This window comes from Pygocentrus nattereri, chromosome 21, assembly GCF_015220715.1.
Source record: "Pygocentrus nattereri isolate fPygNat1 chromosome 21, fPygNat1.pri, whole genome shotgun sequence".
NCBI lineage: Eukaryota > Metazoa > Chordata > Actinopteri > Characiformes > Serrasalmidae > Pygocentrus > Pygocentrus nattereri.
This window is the reverse complement of record NC_051231.1, coordinates 14,583,631-14,604,561: the sequence shown is the minus strand read 5'-3', so window position 1 is coordinate 14,604,561 and position 20,931 is coordinate 14,583,631. Positions and strand designations below refer to the sequence as shown.

The 20,931-nt window shown below is 37.8% G+C and overlaps 1 protein-coding gene across 3 annotated transcripts; it reads left to right on the top strand.

Moving 5' to 3' along the window:
• The first annotated feature begins 1,081 nt into the window (after nucleotides 1–1,081).
• LOC108424580 lies at nucleotides 1,082–19,970 on the top strand. Of its 3 annotated transcripts, none has more exons than XM_017692710.2 (20): nucleotides 1,082–1,154; nucleotides 3,877–3,976; nucleotides 4,659–4,753; nucleotides 5,571–5,787; nucleotides 9,698–9,773; nucleotides 9,862–10,154; nucleotides 10,259–10,342; nucleotides 10,693–10,766; nucleotides 11,054–11,116; nucleotides 11,524–11,560; nucleotides 11,818–11,871; nucleotides 12,010–12,083; nucleotides 12,211–12,273; nucleotides 14,483–14,691; nucleotides 14,934–15,030; nucleotides 15,610–15,772; nucleotides 15,859–15,962; nucleotides 17,099–17,243; nucleotides 17,889–18,012; nucleotides 18,609–19,970. In XM_017692710.2, exons 2-20 carry the CDS (start codon nucleotides 3,926–3,928, stop codon nucleotides 18,911–18,913), a joined length of 2,328 nt encoding a protein of 775 aa, XP_017548199.1. In that variant the 5' UTR covers nucleotides 1,082–1,154; nucleotides 3,877–3,925; the 3' UTR covers nucleotides 18,914–19,970. The 3 variants fall into 3 exon arrangements, 2 of the variants coding, with proteins under 2 accessions (XP_017548199.1, XP_037388081.1); XM_037532184.1 differs by lacking the exon at nucleotides 1,082–1,154 and adding an exon at nucleotides 3,500–3,635; XR_005129280.1 differs by lacking the exon at nucleotides 17,099–17,243 and having other exon boundaries at nucleotides 18,609–18,741.
• The last annotated feature ends 961 nt before the right edge of the window (nucleotides 19,971–20,931 follow it).

Here is a 20,931-nt window from a genome sequence, read left to right as displayed (position 1 = left end):
TGTAGTTGACAAGGGTTCTTCACAACACCACAAAGCATTCTGCCACTGTTATAGTTAGCCTGTAACCATGGAAGAACTGTTTTGGTGTTATATAGAACCAGGGTTCTATATAGCACCATCTACAACACATTCTCCATCGATCCAAAGAACTATTTTACAATGCAGAGAACAATTTAAGCATTAAGAAAGTTCTTTGAGTGTTCATGGTTCTAAATTGTCTTTACTAAAGAACCCTTAAAAGAACCATCTTTCTAGTAGTATCTGAGCTCAGGACTAACTTTCTCTCTAACCTATTGGTAACTAGCAAAGATACTTTCTCTAGATAACACTTCTTGTAATTGGATAAGATCTTCTGCTGAATACTGTAAATGTAAATGCAATAAACCCATATGGACAATATGCCTTCGATGCTAAAATACATGAAAAACACAAATATATTTCAGAATATTTTGCCATATTAATCAAATATATTTTAAAATGCATTGTTTTTCAAATGTATGGGGAAATATTACATATAGAGAGAAGTAAATGTATGTAAATGTGTTTATTAAATCCATGTGTACGAAAACAGCCAAAATGCTGTCTAATGCGCTTCACTGTCTGATACCTTTTGAAATGAATTTGTGTGTTTTAGTATCTTCATTTTAAATATTAACAAATGAGCCTTTAATATGACCAAAGTGAGTGTTGCAGGTGTTGATACTCTCTAAAAATGCAGTTATGATTTGATATCTTGTTTATTTGAAATGCATTGTGTGTCTTACTGCATACATACATGGTTAATGTAAAGAACAACGCAGATCACAGAAATCAGAACCGTTTAGTTACATCTGTAACCTTTATTACACACAACAGCACATATAATAAATACATGCATTTAAAATATATTTAACAAATACATTTTGCCATTTTCATACATTTCATATGTTATGTATATTATACATACATTTAGTACATTTTTATAGTATGGAAATCTTTGGGTCTTACTCCCCATTCTAAGAGATCTAGCTACGCCTCTGGTGATTTTCTACCTGTGTAACATGCCAACAGTGAATCAGAGCAACTGCACACTTTCAGTTTTGTTTCCTCGTCGACCCGAGGAGGAGAGCAGAGCACCGGTCCAGCTATAACAGCGCTGAGAGAGCTCAGTCTGGGTAAGTAACACAGCTCACTCACTTAATCATGGAGTTAGAAATGTCAAAGGAAGAGCAAAACCGCACAGTACCGTACTAAACAGTGCGCCAGAAACAAATAAACACCCATTAGTGTAGTATGTGTAGTACAGTAGTATGTGCTTTGGGACGCTGCTCAAAAGAAGCCTTTAGCATTCAGTTGCGATACTGAGCAAAATAAGAATGATATTCGTGCGGCTTAATCAGACGGCAATAAAGTAATTTGATTTCGAATATAGTTTAGGTATCTTTCCTACGGAGAAATGTACCGATTCGTTTGCCCTCTGTTCGTGGGTTTTCGCTAACTTTCGACGGCGGCTTGAACTCGCTGACCAATCACAGTCGTCTCTGGGGTTGTCATGGCGACGGCCAAGTTTACCGATTCAGACGGATCAACTGTGTCTCAGCGACTGTAACTAGTTAGTTAACTAGCTAGTCTGTTCATAAACGTCAAAAGAATGACCAAAACAGCGCAGCTGAGCTCCAAACATCCGAGTGAGCTCAGAGTTTCAGCTTCTGAATGAAGAGATGAAATTCTCCGCTCTACCTTCAGTTCACCTAAATGGAAAGTAAGTTAGCATTAGCCCAGTGTCACCCTGCACCGATTTCGAGAGAGCGACAGAGACAGAGAGAGAGAGAGAGAGAGAGAGAGAGAGAGAGAGAGTTAGCAGTGCTGTTGCTAATTGTAATGTCCATAGCCGTTCGATGGAAAATAAAAGAGAAGTTCTACCTCAATCTTGACTCGAAAGAAAAAACAATTACAGGAAAATGCTTTGTATAGCAGAACACTGGCCAGAAAATGCAGGTTTTTGTTAAATAGGTGTTGCATCCCTGAAAATGTATTGCAGAAAACACATGCTGGCCCTAAGTGTATATTACTAACATATTTCATAGTTTTATTCATAAAAAAGGTTATTCATTCATTATATTCATATTTTAGATGACCCATCTATAATATGTTTTTAATCACACATAATTGTGACCAACATGCAAAACCTATACAAGTATCATAGATGCCACAATGCCCCCAGCCAGATCTAACAGAGGGTTCTTTTCCAGACAGGTGGACTCTTGAAAAGCGCCTTCTTGTAACCTTTTTTATGAATAGAACTATGAAATATGTTTATATATACACTTAGGGCCAGCATGTGTTTTCCCCAATACATTTTCAGGGATGCAACACCTATTTATCAAAAACCAGCATTTTCTGGCCAGTGTTCTGCTATACAAAGCATTTTCCAGCAAAAGACTGCGTGTGCTCCTGTGAGGGGGTGCATCTCGCGGCAGGGGTGCCCAATTTGGCACAACACCAGCACGGTGAAGATCTTTGTACTTAAGGCTGGATTCCACTTCTTCAAAATGTTCTAAACATCTGCATTAATTGAGTATGCGAGATGTAAGCAGAGTGATGCAGAGTGGTTTGGTGTGAAATGGTTCAGATTTATTTTTTTGGTGATAGGAACCAGGGGTCACCATGACTAACTTAAAACATAAATATAGACATTTTATTTACTATCCAAAACTACCAGTGAACCTGCACGTGTCTTCTGAGTTTTGTGTGGAATGTTGATGTTTTTCTTTGAGGACTGTTTTTCTTGTTACCATGAACGGATTCAAATAAGTTTTACACCCAAACTTTATCACAAAGCTGCTGTAAAACAATGTTTCAGATATCAGGCACTGTATACATAACCACTGTGAATGAGCTTTTAGAGGTGGACGTCTACTTCCTATCACCACCATTGTGAACAATTCTGGCTACGTTTCTAAAGAACATCAAAACGCATTTCATCCAAACCATTTTCACACCAAACTGCTCTGAATACATTTGTTTAAATCTGAACCTATTAGTTATGCAGAAATTTAGAAAAGTCAGTGGGGTTCCCCTTTAAAGACAACTATCACTGTCCTAGTATGCTTAAGAAATGTAGAAGAGTTGATATTTGAAGACGAGTGCCTCATAGCTGCACTTTCTTCACTTTGAAGTATGCTGAAGACTTTTGGCCACAGCAAGCATAGGTTTTAAGGTAGAAAGGCTTAAATTGAAGGCCATAATTTTCAGAGGTTTTCCAGATGCAGATGGAAAAATATTAGTTTATTATTAGCTAATAAATATTGATTTTTGAGAATTTGTCAGTCGGACTGTGATTTTTTGTCGTTTTGGGGATGTTTTAGAGGATATTTTGAAAATGAATGACAATAAGCCCCTGCATCTTATTTTCCCACTTTTTCCATTATTTCAGGATACTTCCTAAAAAATGTCATGCTTCTGTGACTATTTGAGCCATTGTAGTGCCTCAATATTTGAATTTACATAATTTTTCCAGAAACACTTCTGGAAACATCACAGCAAGTGACTCTTGGAAGGATGACCCCTAAGGGGCTCCTTATCAACTTGTGATGGCCTGAGATACAGGCTAACAGAAAAAAGTGCTGGAGCACTGGACCTGGCGCCCATCTTAAGTGAGAAGTAATTCTACTTCATCCCTCAGAGATATGTAGACTGAAAACAGTTCAGAGCTTGTATAACATCTAATCTTTACCACATAGTTTATCACTTTATGGAAGGTGTAAAGGTGAACTCATGCACCTCAACCTTTTAAAACCTTTTGGTTTATTCAGTCAGTAAGGGGTCATCTCAAACTGCTGGTGGATTCAGAAAATCACTTGTAACGGTGAACAACGTGATTGTTTCTGGTTCTAGATTTGAAAGCCACCTGTAGGAGTGTAGAGCTAAGAGACGGTCATCGATCATGTCTGATGAGGAGCAGCCAATGGAAATTGACATTGACGATGACGCCACTGTGAGTATCACCTAGGATGTTAAATATTATAGTTATATATACCTTTCCTTTATTATAGGGCTGCATTATAAATTGTATTGTTATTTGTTATCACAATATAAGTTAATGCAATAAGCACATCAGTAAAGGTTATGACGCCAGATCAAAATACCTCCCATGCAGCACAAAAAAGATATAATTTGACTGGTGGGGGCGTAGTGTTAAAAGCCCGACAAGGGTGTCCCTGCATTAAGCTCTTAAAAACGATGGTTCTTCAAGGGCTCTTTAGTAAAGACAGTGACTCTATATGAAACCGTATACACTTAAAGAACCAATCGTATGCATGAAATGGTTCTCTGCCTGGTGAAATGGTTCTCCAGAGTGATTAACAGTGTGTCGTATATCCATAAAGCACCAAAAAGGACTCTGCTATTGTTACAGGCTTGACATTATAGCAATAGATGAACCCTTTTTTGGTACTAAATAGAACCATTTTCAAAAGTATAGTCAAGTTAGATGTACATTTTATTAATTATTTTAATAATAATTTATCGTTTCTCTTATCTTCATCATGATATTCAAAGTCTTAAGGAGTATTACATTTTATGTCCATGTCTTGCAGCCCTCATTTATTGTGTGTATTTGGTACTTTACAATGAATATTACATAGAAGCTAACATTAACATGTTATTCATATTTTCAGACACACACATCATTTAGTTTTTACCCAAGTCTGTCCCAGGTCTGTAACCAAGACCCCCAGCAAACGCCCAAGAGAGAACTGCTGCCCCCCTTTCTGTGAGTAACAGTTACAGCCCTCTGAAAAGTTCACATCTACTGAATAATTAGACAATAGAACATCGTTGTTTTGGAAGTAAACCTTATATCTCCATTTTTATGCATTTGAAATCATCAGCTGCTCTTTTTTTGTCCAAAATTCATGAAGAATGGACAAACAGAAATGCTCCAGAATATCTTGGAATAAATAATTTCTCTATTATCTTCCATTAATAAAAGTTATGAATATTTTTATCTTCTGATGCAAAGTGACCTTTTTGGAGATACAAGTTTTTGATCCAACAGCGATGATATGATATTTTACATATTTTAAAAAGTTCGTATTTTGAAGTTTCAGATTCTCCTTGCCTGACCAGTAATTATGCTGACATCATGATAGCATGAAGGCTAGTTGCATTTCACATCTGAGTGTGAAAAATGGCGTCTTGGCAAGTGAAATGATCCTAAATCTAGTTAATGTATCTAATCATTTTCATGTTGTGTGCTTTTGAAAAGATGACTCATTTTTACACATTGTTCAACTTCAATCATTTAATATTTCTTACAGCAAGCAAACTTACCTGCAAATACAGTGAGATCATTTGACTAAAGTCATTTAAAGTAAAAAATGTTAAAATAATGTTATAATAGGTGTTCAACAGCCTCAAAAATAAAAAAAATATTAGATATATCCACTCAATTTAAGATCATTCACTTGTCAAGAGACCATTTCTTTGCAGTGTTAGCATGACTTGCTCCTCAAGCATGTCAGTTTATTCTGAAATAATGTTACTTTAACAGTTGAATAATGGTTGTTTAATGTGTTGTGATTCCACAGATCATTTTCAGGATATTTTAGAAAATCTCCTCCTGTAAGGGGCAAGAAAAGGCTTGCCCCCTATGAGGTGGCCAGCACCAGGACAATGTCTATGCAGTTCTACCTCGTGAACAAGAATGTGGAAAGGACACCTAAACCAGCAGAAGAACTCTCACTTCTTCTAGCAGGCATGGGGAGACGCACGGTCAGACTCCCAGAAAGTGCAGACCACACTGAGGTACATGAATGTTATTAATAATTCTTCTTCTTTCGGCTGCTCCCTTTAGGGGTCGCCACAGCGGATCATCTGCCTCCATCTTGCCCTATCCACTGCCTCCTCTACTTTCACACCAACCATCTCCATGTCCACCTTCACTAGATCCATAAACCTTCTCTGAGGTCTACCTCTTCTCCTTCTACCCGGCAGCTCCATCTCCAACATTCTTTGCCCAATATATCCACTATTCCTCCTCAACACATGTCCAAACCATCTCAACCTGGCCTCTCTGGCTTTATCTCCAAACTGCTCCACCTTCACTGTCCCTCTGATCTGCTCATTTCTAATATTGTCCAGCCTTGTCACTCCCAACGAAAATCTCAGCATCTTCATCTCCGCCACCTCCAGCTCAGCCTCCTGTCTTTTAGACAGAGCCACAGTCTCCAAACCATACATCATAGCAGGACACACTACTGTCTTGTAAACCTTCCCTTTCACTCTTGCTGCTTTCCTTCTGTCACACATCAGCCCTGACATCCGTCTCCACCCACTCCATCCTGCCTGCACCCTCTTCTTCACCTCTTTTCTACACTGTCCATTGCTGTGCATGGTTGACCTAAGATATTTGAAGTCATCCACCTTTACGACCTCTACTCCTTGCATTTTCACCTTTCCACCTGCCTCCCTCTCATTCACACACATGTATTCTGTCTTGTCTCTACTGACCTTCATTCCTCTCCTCTCCAGTGCAAACCTCCACCTCTCCAGATTCTCTTCCACCTGCTCTCTACTCTCACCACAGATTACAATGTCATCTGCAAACATCATGGTCCATGGAGCCTCCTGCCTGACCTTATCTGTCAACCTTTCCATCACCATTGCAAACAAGAAAGGGCTCAAAGCTGATCCCTGATGTAACCCTACCTTCACCTTGAAACCATTTGTCACTCCAACTGCACACCTCACCACTGTCTCACTATCCTCATACATGTCCTGCACCACCCTAACATACTTTTCAGCTACACCTGACTTCCTCATACAGTAGCACAGTTCCTGTCTTGGCACCCTATCATATGCCTTCTCTAGATCCACAAAGACACAATGTAGCTCCTTCTGACCTTCTCTGTACTTCTCTACCAACACTCTCAATGCAAAAATTGCATCTGTGGTACTCTTTCTGGGCATGAAACCAAACTGCTGCTCACTGATCTGGACCTCTCGCCTTAGCCTTGCTTCAACAACTCTTTCCCATACCTTCATGGTGTGGCTCATCAACTTTATACCTCTGTAGTTACTGCAGCTCTGCACATCACCCTTGTTCTTAAAAATGGGAACCAATACACTACTTCTCCACTCATCAGGCATCCTCTCACTCTCCAGGATTTTGTTAAACAACCTGGTTAAAAAGTCCACTGCCTTCTCTCCTAAACATCTCCATACCTCCACAGGTATGTCATCTGGACCAACTGCCTTTCCATTCTTCATCATTTTTTAAGCTGCCCTCACTTCCACCTTACTAATTCTCTGCACTTCCTGATCCGCTATCTCTCCCCCCGTTGTCCTCCTCTCTCTCTCTTGTTTTCCTCATTCATTAGTTCTTCAAAGTACTCCTTCCATCTACACAACACTCTCTGTTCACTCACTAGTACATTTCCCTCTCTATCCTTTATCAGCCTAACCTGCTGTACATCGTTTCCAGCTCTATCTCTCTGTTTAGCCAAGCGATACAAGTCCTTTACTCCTTCTTTACTGTCCAGCCTCTCATACAGCTCATCATAGGCCTGAGCCTTTGCCTTTGCCACCATTCTTTTTGCTATGCGACTAGCCTCACAGTACTCCTGCCTACTTCCTTCATCTCTCTGGTTATCACACTTTTTCTTAGCTGCCTTCTTCTTCTGAATACTCTCCTGGACTTCCTCATTCCACTACCAACTTTCCTTGTCTTCTTTCCTCTGACCAGACGAAACACCCAACACATTCTTGCCAGTTTCTCTCACCACCTTAGCTGTAGTTTCCCAGTCCTCAGGTAGCTCCTCACTGCCCCCAAGGGCCTGTTGCAATTTTTCCCTGAACTGCCTGCAACCATCCTCCTCCTTCAGCTTCCACCATCTAATCTTTGGCTCTGTCTTCACTCTCTTCCTCTTCTTTGTTTCTAACCTCATTCTACAGACAACCACCCTATGCTGCCTTGCTACACTTTCCCCTGGCCACTGTACAATCTCCAATCTCCTTTAGGTGGCATCTCCTGCTAAGGATATAATCCACCTGTGTGCACCTCCCTCCACTCTTGTATGTCACCCTGTGTTCTTCCCTCTTCTGAAAATACGTGTTCACCACAGCCATTTCCATTCTCTTTGCAAAATCTACAACCATCTGACCTTCCGCATTTCTGCCTTTCACACCATACATACCCAGCACCTCTTCATCCCCTCTGTTCCCTTCACCAACATGTCCATTGAAGTCTGCACCAATCACTAATCTCTCCTCTCTAGGAACACCATCTACCACTTCATCCATCTTACTCCAAAATTCCTCTTTCTCCTCTAACTGACAACCAACCTGTTCTGCATATGAACTGACCACATTCAAAATAAAAAAAAAACACCATCAACCTCCAACTTCAGGCTCATGATCCTGTCTGACACTCTCTTTACATCCAGAACACTTTTCCCAAGCTGCTCCTTTAGGATTATCCCTACTCCATTCTCTTCCTCTCTACACCATGATAGAACAGTTTGAATCCACCTCCAATGTTCCTGGCCTTGCTTCCTTTCCATCTGGTCTCTTGGACACACAGAATATCTACCTTCCTTCTCTCCATCATGTCTGCAAGCTCTGCCTTTACCAGTCATTGTCCCTATGTTCATAGTCCCTATTCTAACCTCCACACTCCTGCCTTTCCTTCTCTCTCGCTGCCTTCTAACCCGCCTTCCTCCTCTCCTCTCTGATGGTCTTCGACCTACAGTAGTCCAATTTCCACCGGCACCCTGCTGGTCAACAGCACCAGAGGCGGTCGTTGTTAACCCGGGCCTCGACCGATCCTGTATGGCAATCATATTTGTGATCCGCATGATAGTTTTGGCACAAGTTTTACGCTGGATGCCCTTCCTGACACAACCCTCACCATTTATCCGGGCTTGGGACCAGAAGAACACAAAGTACGCCCCTAATAGCTGGTTTAATGTTATTAATAATAGTAATGTTATTTATTTAATAATTTAATTTTACTCATCTCTCATCTGTTAAAAGCAGACGTACTCACTGTACAGACAGTAGACAGATGAATGCACAGTTCACCATTGATCAGTTTCTGACAAGTTTCTAATGTGAGAGTGGACCGCCACCCAAATAATTTCCAGCCATAAGTGGCTCTACTGTCAGAAACTGATCAAAAATGAAGGGTTACATCAGTGGTTCCTAACCCTGGTCCTAGAGGACCCCCTGCCCTGCACATTTTAGTGTTTTCCCTGCTCCCAACCCACCTGATCCAAATAATCAGTAAATTATAAAATAAGCCCAGCCTGAGTTGAAGTGGGTGTGACAGAGCAGGAAAACCCAAAACATTTAATGGTCGTCCATAATTAAAGATTCAGGAAACCTAAATCTCTGTTTTCTTTCTAATTAGATTAATCTTGTTCTTGCAGGAAAACAGTAAACATGTAAAACCTTATTTCTCTCAACTCAATGTAAACTGAGCAGTCCTAATCTTGAGTAAGGCTTATGTAAGCATTCCCATGACCAATCACAAGGCTACGTCTCAAGCTCCACTCACACATAACAGTTTCAGAGGAACTGAGAAACTTAGCAAGCTAAAAGTAAATCAGCATAACCAGGAGTGGCAAAATTGACAGTATTCAAGAACAACAAAATAGTCATTCACAAAAGTTTGAAACATTGATGTCACACCAAAATTCTTTGTCCTTTAATGCAGGTTACAAGACTTCTGACTGAACATTACCCAAAACTTTCCAGCTTATCAGGAGGGTGGCTTCTGTACAAAGCCCTTGGTAATGTAACACCTCAAACTGTTCAGAAGGTCAGACACATTTTATAACTTCACTCATTTCATTGTTTTACTCATGCTGCCCCACACAGGTGGATCAGGACAACGGAAACTTACAGTTGTCCCTCCGGAAGCTGCGGGTTATAATACTCAATATTTAAGATCTGTGAGTGGAAGGGGGAAGAGCACGCTGTACATAGTTCCTCTCCAGGAGGAACTCAATACATCTCCTCTTCCTGTGGGTGAACATGAATCCCAGAAGATACCAAAGACGACCTGCCAAGCCTGTGGGCTGTCTTTGCCACTGCAGGTCATGGCTGTGCACATCAAGTCATGCTGCATTGACAGGTCAGCCGCGGAAAACGACATGGATAATCATGTAAAGGTAATAATTTTAGTAAATATTCAGGACAGTATCTGTAATTAGTTGTTGTTTTTTCAAAACAGCTACAAGATGAGTTTTTTAACAAAGATTTGCATTCATTCTAGTCTCCTGCTGATGTATCTGCTGTTAATGAGTTGCTCTCAGTGAAATCCTCAGCAGCAACTACTACAAGCTTATCCAGCACTGAGGTAAGACCAATCTAGAAAACATGCATCTCCAAAATAGTAACTTTACAGGAGAAGGCAAAACATTTTTAACTTTTAATGTGAGTTAATGTAAAGAGGTTTTATTCTAAGTGGTTTTGGAGCATTTCTATTAGTTTATTCATCATGATCATTAATTTTCACAAAATGTAAAGGGCAGCCACTGTGTTTAAATGATGCAGAAAAAAATGGTCAAGTACAGAGACATTTTTTGGACAGTGACATAACATTGCAATTATAATACTAAGATCAGTGCTACCCAACAAAGACAGCAATTTCTCTTTTTTTTTTTTTTTTGTCTTTTGCTGATAATTATATTTGTGCCTTCTATTCAGGCTCCATGTCCAATCTGTCAAAGAAATTTTCCACGGGATTATTTACAAATCCATGCCAGCTTCTGTTGTGACAGGTCAGTGTATCTGAATGTTTCTTGGCTAAATAAATAAATCTGAATATTGTATATCATTACTGGCAGGACAGAACCTTGGATCTCCAAAAAGATTCTCGTCATTTTGGACCATTTATTTCTGTTGGGCCAAAATTTTGACATGGTGTAAATGACAACTTGCGTTTTCAATGTATGTGTCAAAATACAAAACAACAAAAATGAACAAACACATTTTTGTTCCAACAGCAATAATATGTATTGAATTGCCTGAGTGTAATAATTCTTTAAATGTCTGTGTGTATTAACAGGGCAGAGGAAGCACCTTTCAGCACAAAAGAAGATTCTAAACCAATAAACAGTGGAATTGAGAGGTATATTTACACATTTTCTTAGCCTGAGTACATAACATATTTTCTCTGTTTTTTATGATTCATACAAACACAACATTTCAGGATCTCACAACATTTTTTGTGATTGATTTTATGGTTGATTTTTGGGTAAATGTGGGTAGATGTTTGTGTCAAATTTTGGGTTATTGTTTTGGTCTGATATGAGTAGGTTTCTGTGTTAAATTTTGGGTCAGGTTTTGGGTTAATTTTTGGCTTAATATGAGTAAATTGTTGGGTTGAATTTTGGGTCAAATTCTTGATTAATTTTTGGGTTGATTTTGGTAGATTTGTGGCTTAATTTTAAGTTTGTGTTAATTTTTGTTTTTTGAGTATTTTGAGTAGATTTTTTTGTCTCTGCCATTGCATATCAAATCTTGCTGCATTGACAGGTCATCCACAGAGACCAACATGGATAATTACATAAAGGTAATAAAGATTTCAGTAAATATTCAACCACAATGCATCTGTTTATTAGATGTTTCACAACGGCTACAGGATGAGTTTTTTTAACAAACATTTACATTGATTCAAATTTCCCGCTGATGTGTCCTCTCAGTGAAATCCACAGCAGCAGCAAATATGAGTAGATCCAATTATTAATGATGCTATTAGTAAGATTAGTCATACTCACCACCAATAGTAAACATTTATAATGATTAACACCTGTTATGTGTTCATTCTAGCCTTCTGATGTGTCTGCAGTGCCACCCAATAGTATGAGTAAATCCAGCATTGAGGTACAATCAAATACTGCAATAATAATATTAGTAAGAGCAGTGCTCTCTGATAAGGACAATAATGACAGAATTTCTCTGAATAGTAAATAGTGAATTTTGTATATTTTGCTGATAATTATATTTGTGTCTTCTGTTCAGGCTGCATGTCCAATCTGTCAAAGAAATTTTCCACTGGATTATTTACAAATCCATGCCAACATGTGCTGTGACAGGTGACAATATCTGAATGATTGCTGGCTAAGGAAACATCTAAAAAAAATGTTTTTCTTTTTAATGTTTTTGCTTTTAATCGTCATTGTCAGAACAAAACCCTGTATCTAACAATGTGTGCAATAACAGGGTGGAGGAAGCGCCTTTCAGCGTAAAAGAAGATTCTAAAGCAATAAACAGTGGAATTAAGAGGTATTTGCACATTTTTCTCAGGTACATAACATGATAATCCTCTATATGTATAGAAATATTTGTACTTTTTAAGAATCTAATCTTTATTAGATTTACAGATTTTACAGATTTAATTTTACACTCAAATTCTCAGAGAACTGTTTTTGATTTTATATTAAAATGATACAATAAAATGACATATACAATATAAGCACCGTATTTTTACAGTCAAATATATAGAAGTGTTTTTAAAAAGAAGTAAAATAAAGTTTTCGCGAAGTTCGACCATGCTGTACCATTGGGTGACTAATGTAATTAGGCCTGGGTGGAAAAAAAGCACAGTATTATCATTGAAAACTGGGAATATCAACTATTGAGTGTGAGTGGCTACTCAAATAAGCAGGGTAGATTTTTGCCACTTTGTCTAAACTTGCATACAAAATACACTCCTGTAGTCATTTCACTAGTAAACTGAGGGCCGGCCTTACACATTGAAAATTTCATGCAACTTCTGTTGCTTGAAACTGTTGTGAAACTCAGTCACACTTGAGATGCATAGTGTAAAGCATCCTGCAACTCACCTGAAACTTAGCCACAACTGTTGCAAGCATATCAACAGCCGATCAAAACAGTGATATCAAATGAAATCATTTCAATCATCTGATTTCACCAGATTAATTGAACAAAAAAATAAAAGGGATGGTTTATCAGACACCTGATGATAAAATCTTCCTGGCCAACTTTAAGTAAGGTTGTAGTATTTAATGTAATTTCTCTGAGCCATGACATTAATGTGTCAAAGTTTGTTAAGGCTGCTGTTACCGTGATCTACATATGTACTCATTTTCTCACTTTTAAACAGAGCTCACACTGACTAGTGATCAAAATAATTAGCCATAATGGCTTTTTAAAACTTAATTTTCAAAGGATTAACATAAAAAGAACAGAATAAAAAGTTAAATATATATCTAACATGCTAAAAAACATAGATAGGCTTCATAGATAGATAAATATATGCAGATGTATAGATGTGGAAAAAGAATGACAGTTGGAAACTTTACACTAAGACAATAAAAAATGTATGTAAGAAACACCTTATGGATGTTGTTGTACAGTGAAAATGATATAGTGTATCAACAGTTTGACTAACTAGTTGTGTTGTGTGGAACTTTTTAATTGTTTTGTGTAACTGTCAGGTGCTGACCTTGTGTAAAGCCAGCCTTAAAAACTCAGCTGTTAAACTAACCTTTGCAGTTTTGTTGCCTGTAACCTGGAAACACTGTGGCCTGATGTTGTTGCTGACACAGAAAAAGAGTTTATCACATAGTTATTTATTTTCAAATACGTAATTATTTTGTTTCTCAATTTTTTTTATTTAGTGTCAAAATAAGATCTTATTTTTTCAGAATAACTTATTAGGAATGAAATAATCACATACGTCCTCCAAGAGTAATAGCGTGATTTTGGTTATTAGTCAGTAGTTTGACCTAAATCACAATTTCAAGGAAATTAGTAATTATTTCAACCCTATGAGTTACATTTACAGTTATAGTTACATGAGTTACAGATGATGAAAGGAGAGGTTGTGGCTGTGCCTTGCATACCACTTGCATACTTTATGTACTACACTAATAAATACATTTTTAATGGTGCCATTGTGATATACTATTTAGTGCTGTAGTTTACGGTTATGGATTCCATAACAAAATGCATCGGGGTTATGTTGCGCTCTTCATATGTCATGAGGTTGCCACCTGTGTTTATTTGTATTGACATTCTTTGTTTCTTTGTTGACTAAATTAGCCACAGCCACCAGCACAAAGTTTCAGTAATTAGTGCCTCTTTTAGTAAATCTGGCCCAAAATGTGGAAATAATGCATCAATAGGACAAAATTGCAGCCCTCTGCAAATATTGAATTTGTTTCATGGTTTGTGTTAGAGCTGGGCAATACAGCAAAAATGTAATATGATACTTTTATTTTTCAGGCATTTGATAAGTTAAAAGGCACTAATTATTCCCTCTTTGTAGTGAAACATGCATTTGGAAAGTGTTTGTAAGGACTACTGACACCTCTGATGTGCTCAGAATAGCACATTGTTACATATTGTAACATAATTTATTATGATAATATTGTCATAGTGTCCAGCTCTAATTTGCATGAATTTGTGATCATAAATTCCCGGAGGCCCTGATTACAGCTCTCTTTATGTTGTTTCGTATGTGTGTTAGCCTTGATGATGTTCTCCAGACCATCGAAGCTGCAATATGTAAAGACGGCAACACATTTGACGTCACAGTGTCGCGGCACAACATGGTGGAGAGAGGGCTCACTCAGTGGCAGAGGCAGAAGAAGTCATCTCCACTGAATCCTCTGAGAGTGGTGTTTTTGGATGAGGCAGGGATCGACACAGGGGCGCTCCGCAAAGAGTTTCTAACAGGTGAGCAGAAGTTAACCCCTTAAAATCTCAGGCTTATCACAAACAAAGGCTTATTATTCAGTAACTAAAGGGACTTCAGTGTAGACTGGCTAAGATATTCTTAAGTTATATATTCTTAGTGTGTAATAAAATTTTTAAGGGGACTTTAAGGGGTTAAACAGCTTTGCAAACATTAAGCAGATGTGCTGATTGTTATTAAAGCACTTGATTGTGAAATGTGTTGACGGCTCCTCTGGTTGAAGGAATGATAGAAGGCATCGAGAAGCGTTTCTTTGAGGGGAGCAGGCATGGCAAGAGGCCCAAGTATTCACTGTGTGATTTGGACAAAGGTCACTTTAAGTATGTATTGTTCACTCATGTACTCTCTGTATATACAGTACTGTGCAAAAGTCTTAGGCGCCTAAGCACATTGTTTACACACCATATGTGTGAAATCTGATCTGTTTAGTCTCTATGACAACTTCAGTACAGACTGAATTTAGGACAGTAGCTGTTAAGGAATAACAGTTCCTAACTTCATAATCTTATCAATAACTCCAGATAAGAAAACAGTATTGCACAAATGTCTGAACTAGACTAAATCTCCTAAATACTGTGCTGTCTTTAGGACAAACCCCAACAGAGTCCTAACTAGTGTAACTATGCTACATTTATTCATACTGTATAACACTTGTGAGATGATTTTCTTGTCTAACTCTGCATTCCCTTTAAATGAATAATAATAATAATAATAATAATAATAATAATAATAATAATGTTTTTCTGAAAATACAAACACAGTCCCATTAGCTTTTTAAAAAGTTTTTAGCAGGTGCCTAAATTTTTGCACTGTATTTACTTATTTATTCATTCATTCATTCACTTGTTTTTTCATTCCCTCAGTGTATTTTTGATGTAAGGAGTTGATGTTTATTCCAGGACTGTAGGAGAAATAATGGCTGCTAGTCTGGCCCAAGGTGGACCAGCTCCAAATTTTCTTGCCTTATGGTGCTACAATTTCCTGTGCAGTGGGTCTCTGGATTTGAAAAATGTGGACAAAACTGATCTGGGAGACAATCAATACACTAATCTCATTTCAAAAGTAAGACTGTGCTAGGCGATTTTCCACACAACACACTCTTGAGCAGCGTCTTTGAGCTGTGCTCAAGGTGCTCCTCTGTTTTTTAGGTGGAGTCGGCTTCAAAGTTCACAATTACAGACCTCACAGAAGACATCGTGAGCTGTGGGTACACAGGAACTGTTAGCTTGGAGAAGAAGCAGGAAATAACTCGGTACGTTTGGAGGATTATTACGGGGTGTGTTCTGGCAGAATAACAAAACTTATTATGATTTGTATGCAGTGCAATTGCTGTATTTTTATTAGATTTGTTCTTTTTATTGTGCTAAAAATGTGTTTATCTGCTGTTTTCTGAACCAAAATTCCTTTCTTCCTTCATTGTTTTATTACATTTGAATTCTGTGACTAATCGCTGAATTTTTTAAATATTATTTTTGAAGAAGGTACTTTTTGTCCACTAGATGGCATGATGTTTCAAAAATGATAGTGTCTTTCTTGTTAATCGTGAATGAAAATGTTTCATATAGCAGACTGTATTCATTTCTAAATAAGGCATCTCAGACTCCTGATGATTCTCAGATGATTACATGGGGGATACTTGCCAGGTGGTCTTCTCCAAGACGGGAGTGGTTTTGTTTCATTTTAACTACATTGTATATACACTTGTGTAAGCTAAGTATTAGTCATAGTAGTAGCAGTAATAGTGGTATGAACACATAGTGTTTAATAAATGTTGTATAATAAATCTTTCATTTATCAGTAGAATTACATGGGACTCTTATTATGGTAGCACTGCTGAACATGACTGAAGTTACTGAGAATGAAGTGTTGAGCAGTTAAGTCTGCATTCTCGTTTAATCAATTTGATAATTCCATTAATTTCTAATTGTGGTGCACTGTATTTGTTGTTATGTGCTGAATTCATCCTCAAAGGCAGGTTTAACTGACTATTACTCTAAATTAAACTAATAGCTGAGTTAGTTGCAGCTAAATTACAGTCTGTGTGCAGCGTTCATGCTGCGTTAGGGTTTTGCTGCAATGTGTCCTCTTGCATGCAGCTCTGTTTCTACTGTCAGCATTGTAATCATTAGTTTGAACTGTTCTGTACAGCTTATGTTGGGTAACCAGACACAGTATCCACTAGGTGGAGCTGATTTACCTGTCAGATGGAAATATTCAGCCACAGAAAATTGAAAAAATTATTTGCGGTTAAGATTAAGAGATAAATTGCAAACATGTGACATGATGCATGAAGCTATCTTGGGATGCATTGTTTTCTTTAAGAAATGAATATATAGAAATGTAGTTATTCAGTGATTTTGTGTGTGTGTGCATTCTGGGTCTAAACAGAGCTGTTATTCTCCACGCTACGCTGAAGCTTGTCCCCATACTGCAGCAGATGAGGAATGGTCTGCAGTTGTATGGCCTCTCTGATCTCATGAGCAAATATCCTAAAATCTGCCAGCCGCTTTTCATCCCTGGAGTAGAGATGACTGTAAGCTTGTGTGTAATTGTAATTGTATGTAATAATAAGCTGTAAATATTATAAGCTGAAGCAGTGCATTCACAAGATTACTGAACATGTCTATGACCTTAAAGGGCCCAGGGCTTTTTATTTTATATATATCATTTTTTTTCTTTTTTTCACTTTTACACTTATTAGTGTTTGTGTAGTTTTATGTACCAAAAACAATCATCATTCATTTTTACGTGAACAACCTTTCTTTATCCCTCACAAATAAAGAAGCTATTTCTCCAAGCGGGGGCAAACGGAATGTATCAATTTTAACTATGTAACACACAAACTCATTTAAATTAGTCTTTAATACTAAGTAATATACACATAATAACTAGTTATATTAGTAATAGTTCTAGTAGAAGTATAAATACATAGAGTGAATGAATATTTCAGTGTTCGATTAAATCAAATAACAACAGAATTATTAATAAACTGAAAAAATGTTTTCCCTGATATGGGTCCCTTAACCAGATTTAACATCTTAAAAGAATAGTTCACCAATTTTATGCACAAAAATGTACACTGACCAGCTGTGCATGCAAGAAAATGCAGGATCATCTGATCACCTTAATACTTTTTTTCAGTTTTGCTGTAATGGTTTATTTTGTTTTATTTTAACAGGCTGATGCAGACTTTGTCATGTCGGTTTGTCAGGCACAGTTTAGTGTGAAGGGCTCATATAAGGAACAAAGGGAGGTCACCCTGATGAACCATCTCCAAGACCTACTCCAGGAACTGGAACAAAGTATGTTTCAGTTGCTTTTTCAGTTTTTATTCTCTATTAAATCAGCACAGAGCATGCAGTTATTAAAGATGATACCAGTATACCAATACCCAGGCTGATCACACTGCAAACACTGGTGTCTTCGTAAGTGAAAATTGCTTAAATGTAGTCAATAAATCTAATATTTCTGAGACTGTTATGCAAGTATAATTATATTATTTCTAGCAGTTTTTACTAGATTTAAGATTTCACTTGCATGAGTTGCCATTTTTGCAGTGCATTGTTAGTCCATTTCTCGCAAGAAGCATTAATTCCATGCTTAGTGGTAGCAACAGATAAAAGACACAGCTACTTGTGCTGGTTTATTTTACTTATTAAAACACAGAAGTAGGAAATATTCCTCACTGACTGGCTTGTTGTGAATTGTTCACAGTGGTGGCGATAGGAACCAGACAAGCACCTCTAAAAGCTCCCTCACAGAAAGTTATTGAAAGGGCAAAATCACTATTCTTTACATATGGGCTGTGACCCCTGGGTTAACTGAATACTGAAGTACCCGTGCGTCTCTTTAACATCTATAACTTCATGTGCACATTTTTCCCTTTCTATTTGTTTAGATGAGAATCCACCTGGGCTGCAAGAAGCTGCTCTGCCCTCCATGACTCCAAGAACATTCCTTCAGTGGGTGACCGGGCAGGGACACGTTCCTATTCTGGCATGGGAGAAGGCCAAATTCAGGATAATAGTGGAATTTAATCATTACTGTGATGTAGATTACAGTGAGCACACAATATGCTACCCAACTGTGGCAGCATGCAGCAGCACCATCACATTACCTGTTAAACACATGTTAACATACGAAAACTTCAAACAGATCATGATGGAAGCGTTCTGTCTGGGCCAGGAATTTCATAAAATTTAACTGCTCTCTTAAAAAAGATTTTTCTTCAGTACTATATATTTACTAGACTATAGACTATACTATAGACTATATAGAACCTTGGACACTCAAAGAACTGTTTGCATGCTTAAAGGGTTCTCTGCATGGTGAAATGGTTCTTAAGATTGATGTACAATTTGTTGTATATGGTTCTATATAGCACCAGAAAGAATCCCCTGTTTTTATAAGCTTGACTCCATAACAATAGAAGAACTCTTTTTTGTTCTATACAGAACCATATACAACACATTCTCCATCAATAAGAAGAGTAATTTTACCATGCAGAGAACCATTTAAGCATGTATATAGTTCTTTGACTGGTCACTTCATCAGTATTTATGGATTAATCAGGCTTACATCATATTGACATATTTTCAGGGACCACCAACTCTAGATTCTGCTCAGAACTCCTCTCAGAGCCTAGCTCAGGTTCTTGTATGTCCTAGAAATAAGTGATAAAGACCAATTTCAAAAATTCACTACTTTTCTTTGCAGTCTGGTCTTCAAGCTTACAGCAGTGGTCCACATTTTTTGCTGTAACTAATTCACAGCGCACAGGCCTTAACAGCTGCCACGGAATCTATTTTTAAATCATGGTTGGAGCCAGTGGGCTTACTTAAAATAGTGTTGTTCACATAATTTAAAAACCATGTCAGAGCACTCGTATTTTAAACCAAGATGTATTAAAGTTTTTCTTGATATTTGCATTTTATTTTACTTTGTACACTAATTTCTTGTATGTAGTTCTGTAATGTTTATTGTTTGGTGCTTTAGCCAGTTAGAGTTGTGAGGTATTATTTCTCTATGGACTTGCTGAGCATTTTCTTTGTTTACTCTCTCTCTCTCTCTCTCTCTCTCTCTCTCTCTCTCTCTCTCTCTCTTGTTTTCGTGCCTGACCCTTTGCTTGTTACATCCGACTTTGTTTTTTGCCTTACCCTTTTGTATTTGTCAGCCTGAGTTTGGATTACTGGTTTCGACCCACGCCTGCCTTTTGGACTTCTCCACTGTCTCGTGCCAATAAACCCATTTTTGTATCTCAGATCTGCATACGCCTGACTGCTGCTGAACTCTTACACTGACACAGCTGTGGGGTTTAAGAACTGATGTGAATCATTCAGGTTTAAACTCAGGTTAAACTCTAAACCAACAGCTTAGCTAATGACAGCGCAGTTGCCCAGAATTTTGAGAATTTCAGATCATAAACAGCTCTTGGGCAATCCAAGGCTGAGCTACTGAAAAACATCAGTCACACGAGAACATTGTGGGTTTTGTGTTTTTGTATGTTTGTTGTTTTTTTTTTAGCAAAGGTGAAATGAATTCCTGAGCTGGTTTAAGGGTCGTCTGTGCTCAAGTGCATTTTCAGCACATTTTCTATATAAAAATGATTAATCATTTAGAAAGTCAGAAACTTTGCACAAAAGCTCCACGGCAGCCCATTCATTTAGGAAATCCTCAGGGGCGCCTCTACTGTCTGACAAACCCAGAAGACCCTATTTAGTAGCAGTTCTCTACACTACACATGCTCTGATAACAGTGCAGGGTTATGAATGAGAAACCCTGACTGACATGTGTGCCTTACAATGGTGTCTAACACTATTCAAATATATATAAACCATATAAACCAAATGGGACTGCTTTGTTTATTATAAAATACATAACAGACAACATTCCTCTACTAGTAGGCCATGTCGCACTGTAGTGATGTCATACGGGTGCAGTGGCGTCAAACCCATGAAAAATTAGACAATTAAAAAAGCGTTTCTCCTGGGTGATGTCATTCTCTAGCTAAAGCTGGAAAGACTGAATTATACTTTAGAGATAAATGAGATGTTTAGCTCACTGTTCGTCACTGGACGAGGGGGCGAGTGACCATTTAATGCAGCAACAAAAATGGCCGCCAGCTTCTAAACAGGATTCTTCTATTTTTAATGATATATATAATAATAAGAATATTTTTCTTGGATTATAGAGTATATTCAAATGTATGTATCGGACATTTA